Genomic DNA, 23,416 nt, shown 5'->3' with positions numbered 1-23,416 from the left:
TTTTAGTCACAGTGTTGGTTTGGATCAATTTCGATTAATCACAATTAAAATTCATTTTTAATCTGTATTAATCTCGTTTCATTTTGCATGAGAAAATGGCAAAAGGAAGAGACTATATGTGCACTCAACAACACTTAACAACATTTTCAGCCAGCTCCTGAGACAAAATAACTTGTTGACAATGTCTGAGAGCAGAGCTGACCGCTTCTTATTTACGACGTTGCCTCGGATGAGAAAAGTCATCAGAATCCCCCGGTTAACGTATCCTTCATGTTAAAGTGGTATTTTAAGCTGGAACTGCTTCGGTGATGAGAAAACTCCTTCCTGCAGAGCGTGCATAATACTTTACGTCAGTCGACTGTTTCGTTTATTGGGGGTTTTTTTATACTCAGTGTGCATTGAGAGTAATGACCTGCTCAGTCCCACGAAGGTTGAGGCTGACTTCCTGCCATGTGCTTTCTCAGGACATGGACTTTATTTCTTATGAGGTCATGTATGGATTTAATGTGTTTTACCAAGTATAATAATCTGTTATGTGTTTGCATTTTCACACCATCAGCTACATGCCTGCATTCGCTTCATATCGCAGCCATGCAGTGGGTTATCCTAAACAAAGACATAAGCTTTTGATACATACATATATATATATATATATATATATTTATTTATTTTTTTTTTTTTTACAATTATTTCAGGCCTCCACCAAGAAAATACAAAAAAAAGTCATTGCCAGTTGCTTAGCAACTCTCTTTTTGGCATCCTTCCAGCATCCAGGGTTATGTCTGTCTCCTCACTCTGGCAAATCACCAGCTTTTATCTGTGCATGTTCAACGAACAATGGTTATTATATTGTTGAATTTTAGGGAGAGTATGAGAAGTTTTTAAAAAGCCTGTGCTCATTTTTGTTTTGTGTCAAGGATCATCCTCCTCCTCAGTTACTACACTGTGTTGGTTCTTTGTAGCAGGGATCGTTTATTATTGCGCTCAAGCACTCACGATCATATTTTATAGATTAAATTTTGCCTCGTCAGCGTTTCGAGTATAAATCTCTTGATCTGTTTAATCGGTCTGGAACAAATATTAAAAACAATCAATGCACTTCATTTTCACACTATATGGTTTCAACACACTGGCTCCTCTGTCGGCTCGGGGATCTGCATACTGCAGCTCTGTGTGTGATCTGATGTTTGAGTTTAGCTGTTGCTGCAACATTTTTCTCAGTGCATTTCAATTTTTTATGAACTCATGCAAAAAGACCGGTCTAATAACAGATGCTTTTCAATCAAAATTCACTTTACATGCTCAACATTAAGTCCCTGCCTTCAGTTTGCTGCTGTGCGAAATCCTCTTGACGTGAAACGCACTTGAAGAGCAGTCAAGGCGGTGGAGGCCCAAAGGTCTTTTTCTTTTTGTAGAATTGACTTTCCTATCTAGTTTCATGGCGCAGGAGAAGCAGGAGCACCTCAGAGCAAACTTTCAAATCTTCCACAAGAAGTCTTGAGCGCTCTCTTCTAAAGCGTGTGTTAAAGTCACACGTGTATTCAGTCAGGGTGAACAAAGCGGGAGAAAGAAACATCCACTTCTGTGCCAAAGTCACTTTTTAAAAAAACTTTTTATGGCAGGTAATTCAACATTGGTAATTCATAGAAGCACCGTGCCGAAAGAGTGCAGCATGACACAGCTACATAAGAACTGCCAGAGCGATGGGGGGGGGAAAAAAAAGTGAGATAGTGGCCACAATTCTGCCAACAAAAGGAAAAGGAACTGTAGGTCAGGTTCAAACCCATGAATTACAGTATTGGCTTACTAAGATGGACTTCTTCAATGTGGTTTGTTTTCTTCTTTTGCTCTTGACATTTCACACATCCCTGATCCGCAGTCCAGGTGAAGTAGTGACAGTATTGCACAGAAGTGTTGTTTGTCGAACAGGAACACCTCACCGACGAGTTGAAGGATTCTGTGAACCATCATAAAGGGATGGCAGCTTCTAGGTCTTTGTTAAAGTTTTAACTTCGCCCCAAATGCAATCCACTGACCTCTCGATCTGTAAAAATAAATAAATAAATCAAGCACCTTTATTTAGATTTTGTTCATTCTCAAAAAGCCAGCTATTGGTGAATAAGACATTAAGCGACAACTTTGGCTGTAGCCTCAGTCGCGGTAAATCAGTTAAGAGTCAACAGCTTCTTGTTTGATATCAAGAGCAGAAAAGTGTGTGTTGCTGGAGTTACTCCGTCTTCTGTGCTGTGCACACAAGCTAAACCGTACACATGAAAGAGGGGGAGCACGTTTCTGTGGTGGCGAGGCTGTAAAGTCAGCATAAAAATAAACTCCTCTCTGCCTGCATCCTAAAGACCCACAGTGCTGTCGCTCCTGAAACATCTGATGCATTCAGAGGGAACTTAAGTGAAGCAAATAGTTGCTCCTTTAGCTTCCTGACTTAGGTTGTTGCCGCCGTCTGACTAAAAACCGCATCCAAAAATAGGAGAGAAAGCATAGTAAACCAGCAAGTATTCAAATTGTGTTCACTTAATATAAGAGCACTATAATCCGTGTATGCTGGACCTTATGGGTCAGCCAGGTTTATTTCTATAACACAATGTTACAAATACTCTAAAGGTTCTCCGCAGTCTCGACGCCATATAACACCTTTTTCTCTGACCTTTAATGTGCTCCCTCTATAAACCCACTAAAAGGGGGGAAATAAACCAATATGCTTGTTATTGCCTCATGGAAACACCAATGTGCTGAAATTTACACCGGGGTAGCTGAAGTGCACAGTTTGGATCTTCCTGACCCCATGACATGGCCAGAAAGTGCTGCAATCATTCTGAAAGGAACTCTTATGTTCAGGAAAGAAAAAAGAAAAAGATGCTGACTCTTATTAGATGAGGGAGTGTGTATGCTGCTCTCAGGATTCAACAGTGCCCTGAAAATCATACAGTTTTATTGAATTTAAGGCTTTTGGAGATAACACACTGTGCAATGCGGGTGTTTGCCGCACCTGAATGATTTGAAGAAGTTTGAATTTTATTTTAAAAATTTGTTTAAAAGAAAGCGCTAAGCGGCTAATGGTGCGGGGCTTCCCTGGCTGGATTAGTTCCATCTGTCTGTCCAGGTAAACAGTGGCTTCGTGGTGGCGGGTTTACCACGCAAGGGTAACCTGCAAATGGAAGACAGTCGGCGCAGGAAGGCTGCGGGCTGCTAACACAAATGATGTTGCTGCTTTGAGTGCACAGCGACGAAGCTGGTCATTAGTTTTGATTTCAGCGTAGCGACTAAGCCCGTTGAGCCAAGTTTATTGTGGATATAGGATTGGCTGCTCTTCGCCGTGTATGAAAAAATTGACAGTAGCATGAAATTGAATTCTCCACATTGAAAACTTTTCCTTGAGTTGCAAACTAAGATACGCGTTCACGTTTGCTCTCTATAGTCTCTCCTCTACTGTGACCATCAGGTTTGGGAACTCCTGCCTAAAGATGAGGCGCATCGTAGATCTTTAATAACTATATTAATCTATAACTGAAAATGCAGCTCGTCAACAACTCGGACCATTTTGTTGTATTATTTGTGAATTTACAATTTGAAATCCAACCCGGGAATTGTGTGCATAATGTCAATAGGAATCACGCTTCCCTCTTTGAGTTTCTCTTTCACTCAAAATTCAGCGAGTCTCTTTGAACACTTGAGTAACACTGTTGGCTTTGAAACTACTTGAAATCTACAAGATGTCGAAATGAGGATTTAAACATCTTTGATGTGAATCTGTATGAGTTGTGTTTTTTTTTTTTTAAATAACAGCATTTCTGATGCTGCCCGACATCTCTGCACCAAACGAAGCAGTAAGCACACATATACTTTTAATGCAATCCGTTGATCTGTTCTGGCTCATTCAGGCCACGCCACTCCGCGTCAAACACAACTACTGAACCTGTTTCATCAACGGGATAACGGCAATTGTGTACAGCTCATCTTTTCTGTTAGTTAGTTTGTTTCAAGAATGAGAGCGCAAAAAAAATCCAATGTTGTCGTGACATTAAACACAGTAGAGACTCTTAGCAAGTGTGTGTGTTTTTTTTTTGTTTTGTTTTAAAGGGACTTTGAGCAAATGTCAAGCGATGTATAATGCTATGTCATTTTGTTATAAAACTGATTAGCGGTGCCCCAGCCTGAAGTCTTGAATATGTCAATAATACTAATCTTCATCCAGCCAGTCCCCTGAGGGCAGGATACACACTGGACAGGTCGCCAGGTCGCCAGTCCGTCACGGGTCAAAGACAGAGAGACCAACAATCACTCATATTCATACCGATTAACCTCACATGCATTCTTTTGGACTGTGGGAGGAAACCAACGAACATGCAAACTCCACACAGAAAGGCCCAGCCAGTATTTGACTGTTCCACCCTGGGGCCTGCTTACACTTCCCAACAGACCTGGGAAACTGTCTGTTACCTTCACTCGAGTGGGAGCGTCCATTTTGGGCTGATCACAGACTGGAAAAAACGGTGTCTGCCACATTTCTAAAATTGAATATCCTGGGGGCGTGTTGGGTCACCATTAACCAATGACATAAAATATAACTTGTCCCTATGATCGAGCAGTCACTCTTTTACTCTCTTATTCATTTATTGTGCACGCCATTAGCATTTTAATATGGCGCCAACGGCTGAGTGCTTGTTCAGAAAATCTACTATATAGAATGACAGAAAACCACCAGTCAGTCTACCGTCTTCTCCAGTAGTAGTTCAGAACCTCTAAAACCCTGCCACGTAAAAGTAACGGTGTTGGATGTGTGTGTGTGCATGTGCGCGCACGCTTCCTTTAACACCACCCACGCTGCAAACAAAGGCATGCAGACAACACAAAATTTCTAATTCTCGCCCAGTCAGACATGCGCTCTGAATGAATGAGCCTTTAATAGCTTTTATTTTTTCCACGCTGAGAACAGAATCGCAGCGTGCCAAGTTGTGGAGATTGGCTAATCAAAACTCTTATTATCTCCCCTCCACTTTCTGGCTCAGTCTCGTGCTTTGATCTCTATTTTCCCTTTTAATTATTTGTGGCTTCTGCTGCCTTGGTGGAAACGGATGTATTAAAATGCTGTTGAGATTCTGATAGGGGTTCTGCCCTTGACACGACGCGCTGCAAGAAGATGAAATGACTGGAGCACTTCCTTTTGCTACACAGAATGGGGTTTTCTTCTGCTTTCTGTTCATTTGGCCCATCTGTTTTGGTCCGTGTGTGTGGGTGTGTGCGCGCAGGTTGGAACTCTGAGGTTCTGCGGCAGCACCGAGTTCTCCGGTGGCCTCTGGGCCGGAGTGGAACTGGACAAACCCGAAGGAAAGAACGACGGCTCGGTGGCGGGGGTTCAGTACTTCACCTGCCCAATCAAACATGGTGGGTATTACAAACACTACTGATGGATTTAATGGATCCATTCATCTTCTATATTGTCTTATCCAAGATGGCTGATCTCAAGGCAGGGCACGCCCTCGACAGGTCACACACGATGATCAAATTAGTCACAGATTGATCCGGAGCGAATGCTTCTGAGGACTGAGAGATGTAAAATCGGTGTATCCTGTGACGACCTACTCACATAAAGCCTCCCAAGCTCAGTCCAGAAACCTTTTTCACTGTTTTTGCTGACCAGGACACAAATCTGCAGTCCCAACTCAATCGAACGCTTTAAGTTGTTAACCGGGGGCCACATCAGTTGTATTAACCCAGGCGAATAAAAATGGAAAAATAAACTGTTCAGATCGGGACATTATGTAGTCGTTGAAACAAAACGTCCTGTAAATAAATCTCACACTGTTGGAAAGTGTTTTTAATGTGGTATTAGTATGTTGAACCTTCTGACATGTGTATCCTTTAACCTTTTTCCAGGAATTTTTGCTCCGTTGTCCAAGATAAGCAAACCTTCAGAAAGACACAAAAGCAGCGCAATAAAGACGTCCACTCCCATCCGCCCCTCTCGCCGCATCGACCTGTCCCGGATCACCTCAAAGATCAACACTGGTAAAAAAATAAAACCCTAACAAACATCCAAGAAATGTCTCATGAAAGTGGAAAGGTCTGTTTAAGAGCTGTGACTGCTTGAATGCGGGAGCTCAAGCGAAGCTGTGCTCGGGGCCCGGCAGGTTCACTAAACACAGCCAGTCGGGGTGAGCCTCACCAGGATTTGGGAGAACAGCCTAAGGAGCTCTGCCACATTGTTCTTTAATGAAATACCTAAACTGATGATTCAGAACATAAACTACACAGACAGGGAGGCAGAATAGCCGGTGGGGCCCTGAAGGCAGAGAAGTGCAGGAACCTTTTGTGAGCGCAGATGAAAATAAGATGTCACGGGGGCAGGTGTTTGCTCATGTCACAGGTAATCTCATGTACGGTCCCCTGGAGACGACCACGGATACATTGTTTGGGAGAGTACAACTCGTATATACACACATCTCATTGAGAGAAGCATTTTACTATCGCCACATTAGTCTAAACAAATAATTCCTTATGTTGTCTTTTAAAGAAACGTTCCCTAATTCAAAGGGGTTGAGGAGAGGCTTGTATAGATGTAAAGAGAGAAATAGCAGAGAGGGTTGATGATAATGGCCCTCCAGTTCTCCACTAACTAGATCACAGCACATAATGTGTGATATTGTGGCGATCATCGCCTTCGTCTCTCTCTCTCTCCGTTATATAACTAATATCATCATCATGTACAGAAGCATATTCTTTTCCCGAAAGTATGTTTAATTTTTTTTTTTCTAAAGGAGAGATACTAATATTCTCAAGTGCCGCGCAGCATTGCTCAATACAGCCCACCACAGACTACTTATCTGTGCTTTTTGAAGTAAGGCAGGCCCTACGGCCAAACATCTCTCCTGAAAGCAATGAAATATGAGCGGATTCTCAAAACGATCCAGCCTGTTTGATATCAGTGTTATTTGTACTCTTGACTTCATCTTTCTTCGGGGTCATCCTGATGGTGAGGGAAGGTCATCCCTATGGGTGAAAAACAAAAAGAGATGACTGCAGTTTGCTTCATTTGTTGGCCTTTTGTTTGTGATGTTGACGTCTTTGCTCGTGTTCCCACACATGCTGTTACCAAAGCTTTCCTCCAGCTGCTTACTGTCGCGTCCTTAATACTGGATAGCTTTGTGTACTCCAACCTAAAAGTGTTTTTCTTGAATTAAGTTTTTTTTTTTTTTTTTTGCAATAATTTTTAGTTATAACAGTTTAAGTCCAAAAACCTAAGCAATTAATTGATAATTTTCTAACTGTAGTCCAAAACTCTTTAATAACAGAAAGTTAATATTAAGTTTGTTTATTCCAACACAATATCCCCTCAGCGATCCGACCAGCTTCACTGGTTTCAACAGTATTTTTCTTATGTTTGAAACCTGTGGGAGAGTTGCGGTCTCTCTGTCCCGCTCATACTGACACTGATCTTACAATTACCAAAAGCGGTTGTCTTCAGTGAAAACAACTGTGTTATTATTCCACTAAACTCCTGTTTTCTGAAAGAGGATCATCTTATTAACCCTGAGCTAACTCAGTCCCCCTCACAGTGACTTTAATAAATGCTGTAAATCCAATATTTTCTTCTAGTTAAACTCTTTTAGGTATTGTATTTTTGTGTTTCAGTGTTGATCAGGTTACTTGTTGCAGTTCAAGATGGAATAATGCCGTCTTTTACGAGTGCTCCTGGTAGTTTGTATAAAACATTACAGAACTGGTCATTGTGGCCTTTTGCACTTACTGTTGGCAGCAGACTGTAAGACCATCTGTTAGCAACTTCTGGTCAGTTCTCTGTGAACGGTAATGAATTCTTGTTGAAACTGTTATTACAGTCACAAGGTTCTTTGGGGCAATCGTGTGCCATTACCTGCTGCTGTCAAAATTTTAAAAATGATGTCACATGTTGGCAAACACCCAATTTATCTATAGACTCGTGCTCTATCGCATGGAATTCGTTTTCTCTGAGTAAAGTTTCTGTCGCATGCTGATTCTGGAGGTCTTAATGGGTGCTTCTACTGACAATTGTCATTGTGACGCACAGTGGGCTGTTCAACCCACCGCGGAGGACCTGAGTCACTGTTCAGATGAGGTCATCAGCGAAAGTCGTGACTCCAGCCTCTTATTTTCTGCTAAAATGAGGCTTTTTCCACGTCCCTATCCTGCTTGAGCCCTGTCACTGTGTGGCAGGATTTATGGCATCTGGGATTTTATATTAATCTCTCCAGAATACTTTGAAAAAGTGGGCTCTGAACTGGTGCCAAGGGCCATTGCATAAATTAGACCGCTGACAGGACCTCGCTCTCAGAGTCCTTGGACACCCGTCCCCTCATTTTCTGACTCTGGTCACCTCCGAACATTGTCTTGCCATGTTTCTGCCAATCCTCCTTCCTCCAGTGTTTACAGCTGCATCGTGCCGTTGTAATATGCAGTGGGGGTTTTGAATGGCCATTGATTTGGGCGTGAGCGGAATAGCAGACCTCAGAGAAGCCTGTAGAATTCAGTGATTGATAGTCCAATTAAGCAGGGTTTAATAACTAGGGCATAGACAGGCTGAGTATCCTGGCAGCCATTCATCACAAGGTGTGTGAGTGTTTGTGTGTCTTGTGCGATGCTTGTGAGGGCGCATGTGTGGCTGCACCTTCACACAACCTAGGAACTGGATTGATTTAAAAGCAAAGGCTTTACAGGGCTTTTTTCTTTTTCTTTTTCTTTTTTGAGTGAGCTTCACACGGGCCAAACTCTCTGACCGTTCCATGTTTGAGCACCTGTGCAGGCGCCACCTTCATCTTTATCGATGGATCATTACGAAACCGTCCCTTCTAACTTAATAGGAAACTCGGAGGAACACCAGACCGGCCTCTGTGCATCGACTGCAACTCAGGCCCCAAAGATTGGTGTGCGAGTGTGTGTGTGTGTGTGTGTGTGTGTGTGTGCCCACTCACTTAATTCATGTCGCCTGCCACACAGTGTCACTTAAAGTGAGCGTCTGCACGCAGAGGGGTTGTTGGGAGCCAGGAGGTCCCTTCAAGCTAAAGGTCATGTGACAAGAAATGTCGGGCATTCCGGCTTGGAGTGGAGTCTGCTGCTCACAGTACTGGGGAAAGAAACGCCACAGTTTCTGGAGGGGAGCATTTCCCAGCAGCTCCCTGTAAATGTGAACTGAATCGATAAATGAATACCAGGGCTGATCTGAGCTCCTTCCATCACCTTTTCAAACGGCAATATAAACCTTAAAGTATTGCAGCTTATTAATGAAGTGACGAGCCAGAGACAGTTAATCTGTCAGAGTGACACCTATCTGCCATAACAATATGACTACCTCATCTCATTTAGGTTCCCTTCTCGGTGCCCAAACATCAAGGCCTCCATAAATCAGACGTGCATATTCTCTTTTATTGACTTATTTATTGACTTGTCGTCTCACTGGTGTGGCTGATCAGACTATAAATGCTTAGCCTCCTCAAAGATTTTTATATTTTCCTGTTTAAATGCATGCACAATGATTTTATTGCCTAATAAAGAACAGTCTCTAAAAAGCTTTTGTCTGTTTAATTGTAGATTTGATTCAAGTCAACAAGCAATATAAAAATCTTGAAATGTGAAAAATGCTATCATTATGCTCCAGTTAAAGAACACTAATGCATTTTCTTCTGGTATTCCTCACACTGAGATGTTAGGTTTTTTTTTAAGGAGTTTGGTGTTCAGGGCTTTTGTGTGCCTCCAGGTGCTTGTCTTAGCATATTTTAGTCCATATTTTGTGTGTTGGAAACGGAGAAACCATCAGTGTCAGTGATTATTGTTTTAAGTGCTGCTTCACAATGTCATGTTGTACTTTATTTGCATTTATTCTTTCTCATGTACTTGTTTTTTTGTTTGTTTTTTTGGTACCTTTTCAGTGTACCTTTTAGAGGTTTTTGTTCCATTACTTCCTCCCTTCATGGGTTCCATAAGCTGTACTTCTACACGTTGGATTGACGTTTGCACACGCTGTAAATTTGATGCCTGTTTTACATGCAAAACTGTTCCTCCCCTTTTCATAATATTTCCTCTTGACATGTTCGGTCCAAGTGCTTTTTCCATAATCATCATGCTCAGGCTGCCCTAAACAGATATGCTGTGCCACAAATAGAAATCCTTGTGACAGACCTGTTTTTTTCCTCATTCTGTCAATTTAACCTGTCACAATTTACAATCCTTAATAGAGGTCCTAGTTGTCAGAGTGGCCCTTATGAATAAATTTTCGAATCTGATGAAGTCACTGTTTCTTTTGTCTGTGTGTGGGTGAAAAGGGTTATCTATCAGTGTTACAAAAGCAACCGATGTGCAAAACAGCCCACCTGGTCACAGTCGAGCTGAAGAAGGCGACTTAAAGACAGGTAACGCTGTTACAGAGGAGCAGACTTCAGTGCACTTGGAGCCGCAGAATTGACGTAGGAATGCGTGTGCGCTTTCTTTTTTTTGTTTAGTTTAGTTTAGTTTTTTTTTAGCATTGTCCTTGTTAGAATTGTAGAGATTGAGCAAATCAAAGTTTGTCACTTGGGTGTGGTCAATCTGTGCAACTTAATATTTGAATCCAACATTATAATCAGTCTGTGCGCACGACAGTGGGAACAGCTGGGACTTTCCAAAGGTAAAAAGTGAATCAAGGTGACGTTTCTTTCCCCAAAAATTTATCGTTCTCAGAAAATTGCATTCGTCATACAATCCATATGCCAATACATTCATTTCAAAAGGCTTTTTGCGATACCGCTTTTACAAAATGTGAAAAGGATTTAGATTTTTGGTTATCCCAAACACAATCTGCTCATTTCCTCAGGGAGTTAAAGAGAATGTAAATGGGATATGTCTGTTTGCAGTGACCTGGAACCTTGACATCAGTTGATTCTGGAATTGGTGCTATATGTGAGGTTGTCCTCGAATAAACGGCTTTGGGATATTGCCTTTGAACATGAGGTCACAGCGAAATCTGAAAAAATACAATCAGTTCTGGCATGTGAAGTGTTTGGTAATACTACTTGGGAGAAACCGGTCACCTTTCTTCCCATTTGGACGCATACATTTCTGAAAAATCCAGTTTTGATGGTCAGTATCCTGATGCTGTAGACACCGTCATACGCTGAAGACACCAATAGAACGTGTCTCATAAAGCAGGCTTTATTAAATTCAGTTGCTTTCCACTTCCTTATCTTGGCTCAAACAGATGAATGATGGATTCATTATTAAGTGGGGAAGCACATTTTGTGCTGTGTGATCCTTTTGGACTGCAGAGTCTAACATTAACAACTAATGTCGCACAGCTTTTTTCTCTACTTTTCTGATTGACTTGTTGTTGTGCATGTGACAGTCTGCTGCATCTGCCATTGTTCATTCCCTTGTGTGTTTTTAACTGCAGGAGTCTCCCGCTCCCTCTCGTCTTCGTCCTCCTCTCTGGATTCTCGACACGGGCCGACCGCCCGACCTCGCCCCTTCCTGAGGCAGCGCCTCCCCCCCCGGCAGCGCAGGGAGAGGGCCTCCCCCAGTCCAAGGACGACGCCCTCGCCGGCCCTACGCTCCTCCTCTGGGACTGCGACACTTTCCACTGCAGGTCACCGTATTTTTCATCACCTCGTGTCACGTTGTCAAAGATGGTTTCTTATCGCTCTCTTTCTTCTACCGGCTCAGGTCCTCGGAGTCGAACCCCCTCAGGCAGCAGCTCTTTGTGTGAGGGCTCCGAGATACGCCTGGGGGAGAGGGTACTGGTCGTGGGCCAGAGAACCGGTGTGGTCCAGTTCTATGGAAAGACCAGTTTTGCTCCAGGTCAGTTATTGAAATCAACCCGACCCCTTTTGAAGATTTGACTGTCGCAGTCGGACTGAACACTCACCAGCCACTGCATTAGGCACACCTCTGCAGTCTGTGGTGACCCAGTACAGAATTCCTGCTCTCAATTCTGCCTTGATTTGTTCTGCACCTTTTGGGGAATGAGGTGATCAAAATAGTCGAAACATCTCTCTCCATGAATGACGGTCAAGCTCAACACCTCAGCAGACTATCACAGTGGAAATAAAATCAAAAATGTCTCTGTTCAACTCTAAAAAGCTAGAAATGTCCAGTTTCACTTAAGGCCCAAGGTGTTGCGCCAGGTCACATACGCTGTACAATTGTACCGAACAAAGTGGCTCTTTAAGATGTCCCTTGGGTTTTGGGAGTTTCAGGGTTTTTGGAGTAGACAGAAAGGAAAGATTTAGTGCTGTGAGTACTTACGGCACTTCAACTTTGGAGTTAAGTGGGGGGCGGGGGGATTACAAACTGTTTCTTTGTCCTGTAAGAAATCTTGTCAGTTCTTGAAGCAGAAATGAACCAATGGAGTTGCAAACTTTTAACATATCAGTGCAGAGGTCATGGATTGTGTCCAATTGAACTCCAGCAATGTTACCTCTTCTTTTAATAATGAGGGAGCAGTTCTGCCCAGGCGTCCGTCATGTATGAATAAACACAAATGCACCTCGTGTTGCTGGGAAACCCGTTTGAAGGGCTCTCGATCCTAAGTTTCCTTTGATTCTTTTAAATCGGTGCTTGCAATGCTCTGTTATCTCAGCCTCAGTGCACCGGAGGAGTCACCCTTCAATGCCGAAATCAAAGCTGTTTTTTTTTTTTTTTTTTTCTTTGCCCCAGAAACTTCTCAGCTAATTTATTTTTGACCCCGCACCGGTGTCTAAATTTGAAGCTGGCAAGTATCTTGAGTTCATCTTGAAGTGGAAGTAGAAGCAATCTCTTGGTTAGTATTGGTTAGTGTGGGTTTTTCAGTGTGCCGCCACCCGGAGAGCCCTTTTTCAGACATGAAGCACCCCTTCCAGCATGGCATGCTTTGTCAACAGCCGATTGCTGTTGTGTGCCTTGCTTGGCGCCTGTTTATCCAGCAAACATAATTGTCTTGCCAACACATCTGATATTTAAAGTTGCCAGGATTAAATTGCAAAAACATTCTTTTTCTTTTTTTTTTTTTTTTGTGAGTTTTGCTTATTTGATACAGAACTGTTGTACTCGACTGTCGTAGTGGTGTGTGAATTTGTTTAACTTTCTGCTGGATAATATTAACAGTGAAGCAGAGGTGCGACTTATCCATGTTTGTATAATCGGCCCATATTTGACTTTCCCTCAATTTTTTTTTTGCCCAGCAACAGAATTAATCTAGCGCCTATTAATGTACATGAGGAGAATATTGAGGAAAATCTTTTTAAAAATGTTGGAAAATTGAGTAAACTATTTAATCATGCGACGAGGTAAAATTAAATAGTATCTATGCACACGTATTTAAAAAATGCAAGACGAAACAGTGTTATCCGAGTCCCCATATGCATTGCAGGAAATATGATTGTGCTTTTGAGGCACTTGCCGTGAGACGTACCAAATCACATTACACTCATCTTGTTAAAAGCTTTGCAACTGATTCATATGTAAATTTGACCATTTGTTGACGCTTGTGGGGAGTTGGGGAAACTCGGGTAATTCTCGGCATCTATTGCACATGTGACATTCATTCATAGAGGTTCTTGAATAACAGCTCCTGGATGACTCTCATTAACTGTGCTGTTACATCAGGGTATGAAAAAAGCATCTTATACACCAGTGCGATATATATATCAAGGAACAGGAGTTGACAAATTCTGACATCTCGTTTTAGCGTCCGTCTATGTTTCCATGTCTAACCTGCATGAGTCTCGGCACCCATCCACCAGCACCAGTATGATCCTGCCCTGTTAGAAGTACTGGACGGGCTGGTTTATGAAGGGAAAAGCTATCCAATGCTCTTTTTCTATGTTATCAACACAGTTCAGGTGCCAATAAATGAATTGAAAGCTTTATTGTTTGGGCTAAAAACCTAAAACTGTTTGTTGTAAGAGATGATGAATCACTTAAGACCGGCAGCAAAAGGGAATCAACCCTGAAAGATACAGTTAGCAGTCTGAGTACAAAACATCTCTTTAATTTAATGAACATGCTTGTATAGCCTATTGTTGAAAATAAATAAATGAATGGTGGCTGGTCACGAGCCTTGATTGTGTGTTTGCATTCTGCTGTTTTTGTGTCTGAGCAGGCCTCTGGTTGGGTATCGAACTGGACAAGCCAAGCGGTAAAAACGACGGCTCGGTGGGAGGCGTGAGATACTTCTCCTGCCCTCCAAAGCACGGGGTGTTTGCTCCACCATCCCGTGTTCAAAGGTGAGTGCCGGTCCTTTAAGGTAGCTGGAGCCCCCCCCCCCCCCCCCCCCCCCCCCTCACCTCTTGATTGATAGTGACTTTTCACTTTTGCCAGTGGTCATCCACGGCGGTGATAAACAGATTTGTCAAAGGTCCGTCTTTTCAATAAATCGTCCGCACTTCAGAGCAGATTTGACAGTATGAATGTGACGATGGGCTCTGCAAAGCCCGAGGTTGCATTTCATCGCCTTCATCAATACATCGGATGGCACTAATGAGTTCCTTTGACAGTGCCATTTGGGTGAGCGCAGACATATTTGACTTTGCCCCGTGTGCGGCGAACAGTGCTCCTCTGTACTGGTGATTAACTAGAGTCTGAGTTGTCAAACGTGCAGCCCAGGGGCCTCTGACCCAGCGTGACTCCTCCATTCATTGTGGTACCTTGTAATGACCCAGACGGCAATCATCCCTGCTTTTAAATATGGATTTTGGATAACAAACGTGGTGGGGGGGGGGTTCTGTTTACACGACAGGGTATGAGATATGATAATAAGACCATACCTGAGAGGTTGTAGTTATTTGCCATTAGAGCGTTATGTTACACTGTTGGAACATCAGCTGAGCCGCGGATCATGGACGTCGCTGTTTTGTTTATACGAGGGCCACCGTAATACACACGGCCTGCACCGAGCTCCGCGTCGGCATTCTGTGCGAAGCCTCCTCCGTAGCTCTGAAGCACATCGCCGCCATCAGCCCGGCAGTTTGACATACGCTTCATCTCAACTTTGAAGGTTTGTGACGGCTTGTCAAGCGGTTTGAATAAAACGCTTTTGCAGCGGTTCGTTCATGTCTCGTGTTAAAAGGTGTTAAAAGATATGCAACAAAACGCTCTGATTGCTTTTGTTTAATCTTAGATCACAAGCCTGCCAACAAGCCGTGTAGGAAAGAAGTTTTACATATTTTTCCCCTCCTGGAACTTGGAGTAACTTACAGCAGGGAACCAAAGTAAAGAACTGGCTGAATTCAAATGGGTTCATCGAGCGTCTTTTACTAAATGTATTTGTTTTTATCCTTCTTTTTCAAAACTATTTTTGAATTCAATTCTGTGTCATGTATAGTTTCAAGCCAAGTTTCCCAAACTTTTGAAAATCGACTAAATCCCCGACGCCTCTGTCAAGACGGCGGGACCGAAACAGTGTTTTTTGCATTTGCATCCATTAGAGACGTGAGCTGGACACTGGTCCATATATAGACAGGTTCTGGAGCTCCGGTGAAGAAAATCCTCCCGTACAGTTGTTCTCTGGAGGTGCCTAATGAGGCTCACAGAGAGTTCTGTGATGCGTGCAGTCTGCTCGCGCCACGCATTCAAGCAAGTCCTCTCAAAATAGACACATAATTACACTGAAGCTAATGGCAAGCACAGCCAAAATGCGGCGAGCTTTTCAGCAGAAAACCTCTTCAGGGTGATTCCAAACGCTGCCGCGGTGTTTATGTTAATAATAGTAATGTTTGCATGTAAATAGTAATTTGCCTCTGTGGAGATTGAAATGAATGATGGCTTCAGAGTGGTCGGGTGTCTCGTGCTGTCAATACTGCTCAAATGCTATCATGGCATCCGGTGAAAACTAAAGATTTTGAACCTTTATGTGCCATCGAAGCAAATGAGCGCATTTTAGTTTCCATAGCATTAGAATTGACATCGGTTTCATGATGTATGCGTATCGTGCTATAGATTCATAAACATTGCTGCAGTGGGCAATGATAAAGCCCCGGTTTCAAAATGTAAAACGGCCGATTTAAAAAAAATTTAAAAATAAAAAAAATCAACATTTGGCCTTGTGCCGACTTTCCTTTCCTATTGTTCACAGTGTTGCAGAGATTTGGCCCACCACTAGCTGCCGTCAGCTGTATCGGGTGTACGTGAAATATAGACGGGTGACGACTCAAAGGAAAAGCAGCTCTGCTCTGTTATGGTAAATGGAACAACGTCAGTGCCGCGAGGAATGTCTATAGCCTATTGAATTCTTCTGGAGCGGCGAACGCCATTATTTTAGAATCTAATCTGTGATTGGAAGTTTTGAAGTTGGAGTGTTGGGAACAGTTTGTTCCACGAGGCTGAGATGTGACTGAAACCTGTGACAATATGAATCGTTATAATCTCCAGTCAGTGGTTTTTTTGACGAATGCTTTCCTTGATACTTTAAAAAAGTTATAGCTTTTCAATCCCATTAAATTATGCTAAATCATGGCTATTAGCTTTCTCTGAATCTGGATTAGCCTTCAGCTGGGAAAGATAGATGATGGACTTGACGTGTATACGCTGGTATCGGATAGTACCACAACATCTATATTCATTCATATACTGTAAGAAGAACTGTGTGTGGACAGCTCCATTAGAGTGGATCAGCGTTAATGTCTCATCTCATAACAAGCCTGTGCAGTGTTAAGGGGTTAGTATTCATTTAGATTGTTTCTGATGGACCCGGCTCACACAAAGTGTCGACTCAACAAGCGGTATCGGGAGGAGCCAAGAAGGTTATTTATGGCGATCGTTTAATCCCCAGAATGTGGAAACTGCAGACATGTACATGCACAAACTACTTTCCTCTTTGCTGCTTGACGTGCTCTTCACCTGAACTGTTCACCTGAAGTGGTTAAACTCATTCCTCTTTTGTTGTGGCGTCTTCTCATTATAGATTCAACATTCAGGCTGCTGTTTTCCTCTTTTCTTCACACATCTCAATAGTTTTTTCCTTTTTCCCTTATTTATCCTTTTTTTGTTGTTGCACTTTTTAGGCCATTCATAAGATAAAAGCAGCTTTTTATGCATGCGGCTTCCATATTTCCTTGCCATCCTTTTCTCCTTTCTTTTTTGTTTGCTAATTAACCTCGGGGCACACGGTGAACTCATGCTTTCCTGCTGTCTAATGAAGAATATCATATTCTCTCTATCGAGGAGCTGGCTTCCTCCTCTCCTTTCTTTTCCTGTCGGCAGCTATCACAACCCATTAGAAAAACAAACGCTGCCTCCCTTCAACCCCTTCCATACGCACGCACACAAGCATGCCGCTGTTTTTTTTTTTTCTTCTTCTTCTTCCTTTTTTATGCCTCAACTGTTCTCGTCTCATCCCTTGGAAAACAAAGAAACTCTTTTCTTTTGTGCTCTTTTATCAATATTGGAAGTTTGCCTCTTAATGGCTTCTTGCGTTCCAGTGCATTAGTCAGTATCGCAGATTGGCTTAAAAAGACAACAGTATGCAGGACAGGTGCCGCGTGCATGCAGTCGAGCCAGAATTTGCTATTCAAACAGTTCTCAGATACGAGGTCATCAACAATACGTGCTGGCGTTTAATTCCCCCGGTGGTGTTTTGTTTTTTTCTTTTACGAGTCGAGTTGACCCATTTCGAATTTCAAAAAATTCAGGAAAAACACTGTTAATAAGTTTCGGAGCATGACGAGGCTCCTCTTCTGGGCAATTTCACTGCAATAAACATGCAAATGAAGAATGTTAAATTAAAAGTGTTTTTAAAGCTCCTTTAGACGCACTGTTTTGGAGTCGCAGCGAGTCTGCAGGGGAGACGGACGGTCAGACATACAGCTGTTCTATCTGACATTGTTTTATGTTTAGCAGGTGTGTTCTACCATTATATTGAATGTGTGATTTGTGACCTGCTGGTGAAGGGTTTTCATAACGAATATGACCAAGTCAGAGAGAAAGTCCTAGTTCACCTCCCTTTTATTACCGTTTGTCGAATTTTATTCACATTTCGAATTTATGAAATATCCATCTGATTAGTTTGGTGTTTAATTGTTGCTTTTATTTTTTTTATGAAATCCCTTTATGGACTTGTTTTTGAACTTGTGTTTCTAAAGATGATATATGAAAAATCATGAGGTAACTTATTTGATCAGAACGCTCTCGATGTCCAGTCTGGATGGGACCTCAGATGAAAAAGTATTCTGTTAAATGGTGACTCGTTCACAACAAAACGGAGGCCACAACAAGGCACTGATGCTGGTGTCAAACTACAACCACACAGTCTGATCAGAACGGATGCATAGAGCTGATGAGAAGCTGCATGAAAGTGCAATTATCGAAATCTTTGGAGTCTTCAGCTGGAGCCGAGATGTGATGAGACTATGTAAATCTGACACTCTTAACCAAATTGAGTTACTCTAATGGGCGATCAGTGTATGAAAGTATCAAATAATTTTGCTAAATTTCAACACAAGGCTCAGTTTAATTGAGATGTGAGCTAATTTCTTCATCTATTTTTGCAGCAGTTGGAAAGATAATGAGGCAGACACTCATTGTTGGCACCCGGAGGCCTTGGTGGTTGGGGGGTTGGGGGGGGGGGGAGAGGGAGAGAGAAACGTTGTGGATGCAAATCAATGGAAAGAAAATGGTCCTTAAAGGCAGAAAGGGCTTTACAGTGACGGGCACTAACACAGGATGAAGTGATGGTAGTGGCAGAAAGAGCCACTATGACACAAATAAGGTATTTTCGGACCATTGCATCAAAAAAGGTTTCTAAAGTCTGGGAGCAGTATTTTTTGGGGGGAGGAAAGCGAGGAAATCAGGGCAGCTGCAATGAAATTTCACAGTGGACATTGTAATATTCTCCTCTGGAATGAACTCGGTATCGGTGTCCGTCGAGGTTCTGCACCGTTTCCATTCTGTTTCTTCGCAGGATCCACGGATCTGTTGATTGCCTTTCCGAGCTCACCTCGGCGCGCCTCAGCCACCCATTCAGCGGTGAGAATCCTGCCTTTATTGCGAGCTTTGTCTGAGATTTCTTTGAAATGTGCCTTTGCATTTATTACTCTGGCAAGTGACTTGCAAAGTTCTTCTCCTGCGAGTGTCTGCGCGGCGGCACTTGACTCTTGTGATTGGCGTGCAGGGACGATTCGTCGCAGCTTCAGCACTTCGTCCGCCATCGCCACCCCGAAGGAGACGAGCAGAAGAAGTCCTGCTACCAGGTGCCCGTTCTTTTTATTTCTTCCCACCTTCATTCTAATCCCCTGCAGCAGTGACAGAATCAATACTGATAACAGGTCACAGTATTACTCAGCAAAAGGTTCCTTTAAAAAAAAAAGAAAAGGGTCAGTGCATGGTTGTGCTTATAATGAGAGAGGCGATAAGGAAGTGGAAGATCAATCCTTCAAAGCTCATCAATCTCCTTCTTCCTTTTGATGTTTTCCTTCACTCTGCATATCTTCTCTCATAAATCTTCCCCACCCTTTTACCCTTCCACAAACAAAGAAGTCGCTCCAATCCTCACCGTCGACGCTGGAGCACGCTCAGCGGAAGCAGAACGGGAGACTCCAGCCCGTCGCCGGTCTGCGAGGGAACGGTCCGCCTCCACGTGGGCATGCAGGTCCTGCTGACCAGCGCCAATGAGATGGCCTTCATCCGCTATTTGGGCTCGGCAGACTTTGCCCCGGGTCTCTGGCTGGGCCTGGAGCTGCGAAGCGCCAAGGGCAAGAACGACGGCTCGGTGGGCGGCCGCCGCTACTTCAGCTGCCGGCACGGCCACGGCGTGCTGGTCCGGCCCAGCCGCGTCACGTATCGCGGCATCAACGGCTCGCGCTTGGTGAACGACAACAGCTGAAGAAGATGGGGGGGGGAGTGGACCGGGGGGGTGGGTGGGTTCAAAGAAGAAGCTTTCAGTTGAGATTAATCCACCTTATTGCTTTTTGCATTCATGAATTCCTCCATGCACAAGATCCTCTGTAGTGTCGGAGGTGAAAATCCCAAAAGAAGTTGTGCTGCAGCCCAGTTGCCTCTGACCTCGGCGTCCTCGAGCCGGGCTTTCCTCGGGAAATCCAGGTTGTAGCGTTCCAGTTAATCACAACACTGCAGGGTGGAAATGGGTATAAATGCTTCCATTAAAGCTGTTTTGGATCAACGTGACGAGATATTTCATTCTCAAGAGGAGCTTCATGCCCTCAGGAAAAACAAAGACGGAGCTCTCTGTATATCTTTTTGAGATGATGTAATGACAAGATGTCGCACTGCGCTCAGACAAAACTGAAATCGGGGTTAATGAATCAGCCCGAAGATCCTGGTTGTTATGAGAAGAATGCCGAGGTCCGAAGCAACTTGAATGCACTGATTAATGTTTGACAAATGTAGGCGACAAAAAGCACTTTATAGAGCTAACATCTTAAGAGTTTTGTTTGGCTGAACTGAGCGGTCTGAATAAGACGTTAAACTCTGCACTACTTCCAGTCAGATTGCACTGTCGAGACGTCAATGTGTGGTAGACTAGAATAAGAATAAGCGGATGTTGTAGACGTGCACACCTGCAAACCAGTTTCCATACTCACAAGTCTTCATTTGAGAGATTATATCAGATAATTTAAGAGCTATCGGAAACCAAAAGTCTGCACCAGCATACGAGTGCGTGCATGTGGCGACTAATTCAGAGCACTTTGAAAACAAGCGATTGATTTTGCAGGAGACGTGGAAAGACGGCTGTCGCGTTCACCGCCCGACTCTTTACTTCACCAAGCAGTGGCGGGGTAGAGAGATTTAATTAAACTTCCGCCGCACGACAACCACACAAGCAGAGGTTGTTTTCCTTTCCTGTTTGTCTCTGCAACCAACTGGAAGCACAGCGGATGGCGTCTGCCCTTCGGGTCGTGAGCAGCGAGAGGCGAATGACCCGGGGTTTTGGTGTCGTCGCATCTCATGAGAAAGTTTCACTTCAAAGACACATCGACTTCCACCGGGGAACACCCTTGATGAAGGAGGCCTCAATTTTCACGCCATTATTTTTCACATTCGGAGAATTTACTAAGAATAGGGTTACACTATGTTCCCGGCAGCCCCGTTTTGCCCAAAACATAGTGCGCCGGGGAAATTCTGAGGAAGGTCTTGCACGTTTTTTTACTTTCTGTCTAGGCTTTCCACGGATAAAATGTGGACGCCGGACCGTTTTCAAGCACGTTTATGCCCCGAAGGGCCACCAAAAGTGAAGGCAATCATTGTGACCTGAGACTTTTGCTGGATGCATTCATACTTCTTGACATCGTTTTTCGGTGGCGCAGCTTGTAGAAGGTGTTCTGTCGTTGATTGGACGTGATAAAACGACTGCCATACACCGCAACTACGCCGTGAGAACCGTGATGTGACGTTTTATCCCGTTTTTTTTGCTACGGCCTACCAAGTTTCTCACCTGCGCCGTGGCAAATTTCTTTTGACACTTTCAAAATCTGGCACGGCAATCACCACCTGCTACGTTTTGCCCATCACCCGTCCCCCTGCGTTGTCTCACGTCCATCCTGTTTTGTTCACGGTGGCCTGAAACGGGGCTGCCGGGAACATAGTGTAAACGTACCTTACGCAAAGACTGTTATTACATTTCAATCTGCCAGTGTGAGAAACTTGAAAGAAAATACCCGTAAACGGTCTTTACTGACATGGAGCATTTCCAGGCGTCTCAAAGCGTGATAGACAGCATTTTATTAATTTATTTATTTTTTTCCCCTGGACAATTCGAGGTCGAGATGGGCGTTCAAACTAACTTCCTTCCAGCCGTGGTGACGCTATTTAAAACATGGCAGCTAAATATGGTCGTTCAGGAAGATGAGGGCAGAGGAGCTTCAAAACAGTCATTCACGTGCAGGGTTTTCTTACACGATGTTCCCCTCTTGCCGTTCTTGGTAAAGTTAAAACAAACCCATTAGTGGATCTCACTGCACATTGATTCGAGCCTGTTAAATCTGCCAAAGCTTGTTCAATAGTCATTGTGTTTTTTGGGAGACGGAGGTCCTTCCAACTGATGCCTGATTAATTAAAATAACTGGATGCATGAAATTATACGACCATGCAGGAGTTTTCAGCGCTCGCCGATTGTGCATGCGTGAAAAAACGGGCCCCACTATTTGGCGAGACGCTCATTTACAATCCAAGTAGTTGCATGTGGGCCACAGCAGCAGTTGCAGAAGCGCCGGTGGCCTTGTCTCGTTGAGCCGTCCCCCACCCCCCACCCCCCCGCTGAAACACAGCGGTCGTCCGAGTGCAAAGGTTTTGATAAATATCTTCCACAAATGAAGCGAAGAGAAAATGTCCGAGGCGTTCGTTGAGTTTCCTCTTCCGTAGAAAATGTTTTCAGTTATGTGGGTGTGCGTCTGATACGTGTTGTGTGGGGAAAGAGAACGAACAGTATTTGTAAAATAAAAAGTCTATTCTCACTTTACCTCGTATTTTCTCATCTTTCTTTATCTTCCCTGTAACTCTGCCGCCACGCTAGCGTGGTTGGACTAACGAAGAGGGCTGGACCGTTTACACAGAGTGGAAGTCGTCCCCCGGGGAGCAAAAATGAAGTCGCACAAGCACTTTGAAACAGTTCCACGTCTGTGTGCTTTCCCAGCCCGCTCTCTCCCGGAGCGGCGTCGTGTCCTCGCCGCCGCGTACATGCCGAGTCATTCCTGAATGGGAGCGACGTAGTCCATTATGCCCCGACTGTGGAACAAATACATGTTCTTCTAAATACTTCTCTGTGGTTAAAGTGGCTTATGTTTGTCATCAAGCATCAATCCGGTATGATGTCAGCAGGTTATTTTTTCTACCACTAAATCGCACAAGAGTCCTACGTTCAATCACTTAACTTCCCCAAATAAAAAAAAAAACAACTAACTGAAGTAAAAGGCATTGATGGGCGAAGCTTTTATCCTCTCACTAGTACACCGAGCACAGACTTTGCTGAGCGCTGTGTCCCAGCTTTTCTTTGAGCTAAACCCTCACCTGCTGTGCAACAATGGATTTTCTCTCCACTTCAGCCTCCACAACGAACAAAAAAGACACGGCGCGGCAGAGTCCCGAGCCTGGAGAGGTAAGAGCATGCTACGGACCAGGACGGAACATTTTACAGACACACAAGGTAGAAATACTGTGGAAGTTTCATCTGATCTGTAAGAAAAACTTCCAGTGAAGCAAATGGTGCATCATAATTACTCTGCGCGGTTGAAGTAAACACGGCAAAATGTACCGTTACAAAGATGAAGTAACATACATGGAAAATGCAGTACAAAACATACATGATCCTATATTTAGAAGTACAGATGCCTGAGCCAAATATGGTTGATTTAATTCCTCCAGTTCAGCAAATATAGTAATGGGACTATAGTAAGACAGTAATCAGACTACAATAAGCAGACGAGTAATCAGCCCAGTAAGGCAGTAACCAGACTACACAAATCAGACTACA

At 43.6% G+C, this 23,416-nt stretch overlaps 1 protein-coding gene across 2 annotated transcripts in view; it reads left to right on the top strand.

The window, feature by feature from the left end:
• LOC308119359 (CAP-Gly domain-containing linker protein 4) overlaps positions 1-22,404 on the top strand; it is a gene marked incomplete at its 3' end in the record, with an annotated part of 44,346 nt that extends 21,942 nt beyond the window's left edge. The window contains exons 8-16 of one of the 2 annotated variants that reach the window (XR_013935947.1): positions 5,265-5,400; positions 5,893-6,024; positions 11,414-11,605; positions 11,683-11,817; positions 14,099-14,222; positions 18,893-18,957; positions 19,103-19,181; positions 19,465-21,011; positions 21,534-22,404. Coding sequence is in view for 1 of the 2 variants with exons in the window: in XM_080479314.1 (XP_080335440.1) it covers positions 5,265-5,400; positions 5,893-6,024; positions 11,414-11,605; positions 11,683-11,817; positions 14,099-14,222; positions 18,893-18,957; positions 19,103-19,181; positions 19,465-19,813 (1,212 nt within the window). Of the gene's footprint in view, positions 1-5,264; positions 5,401-5,892; positions 6,025-11,413; positions 11,606-11,682; positions 11,818-14,098; positions 14,223-18,892; positions 18,958-19,102; positions 19,182-19,464; positions 21,012-21,533 lie in introns of those variants that run through there. The other variant, XM_080479314.1, reaches the window with a different exon arrangement.
• Positions 22,405-23,416: the final 1,012 nt, after the last annotated feature.

The sequence above is a fragment of the Lipophrys pholis genome (assembly GCF_963383615.2).
Source record: "Lipophrys pholis genome assembly, chromosome: 14".
NCBI classification, from domain to species: domain Eukaryota; kingdom Metazoa; phylum Chordata; class Actinopteri; order Blenniiformes; family Blenniidae; genus Lipophrys; species Lipophrys pholis.
Note: the sequence above shows the minus strand (reverse complement) of the source record. Positions and strands in the feature narration are given on the sequence as shown.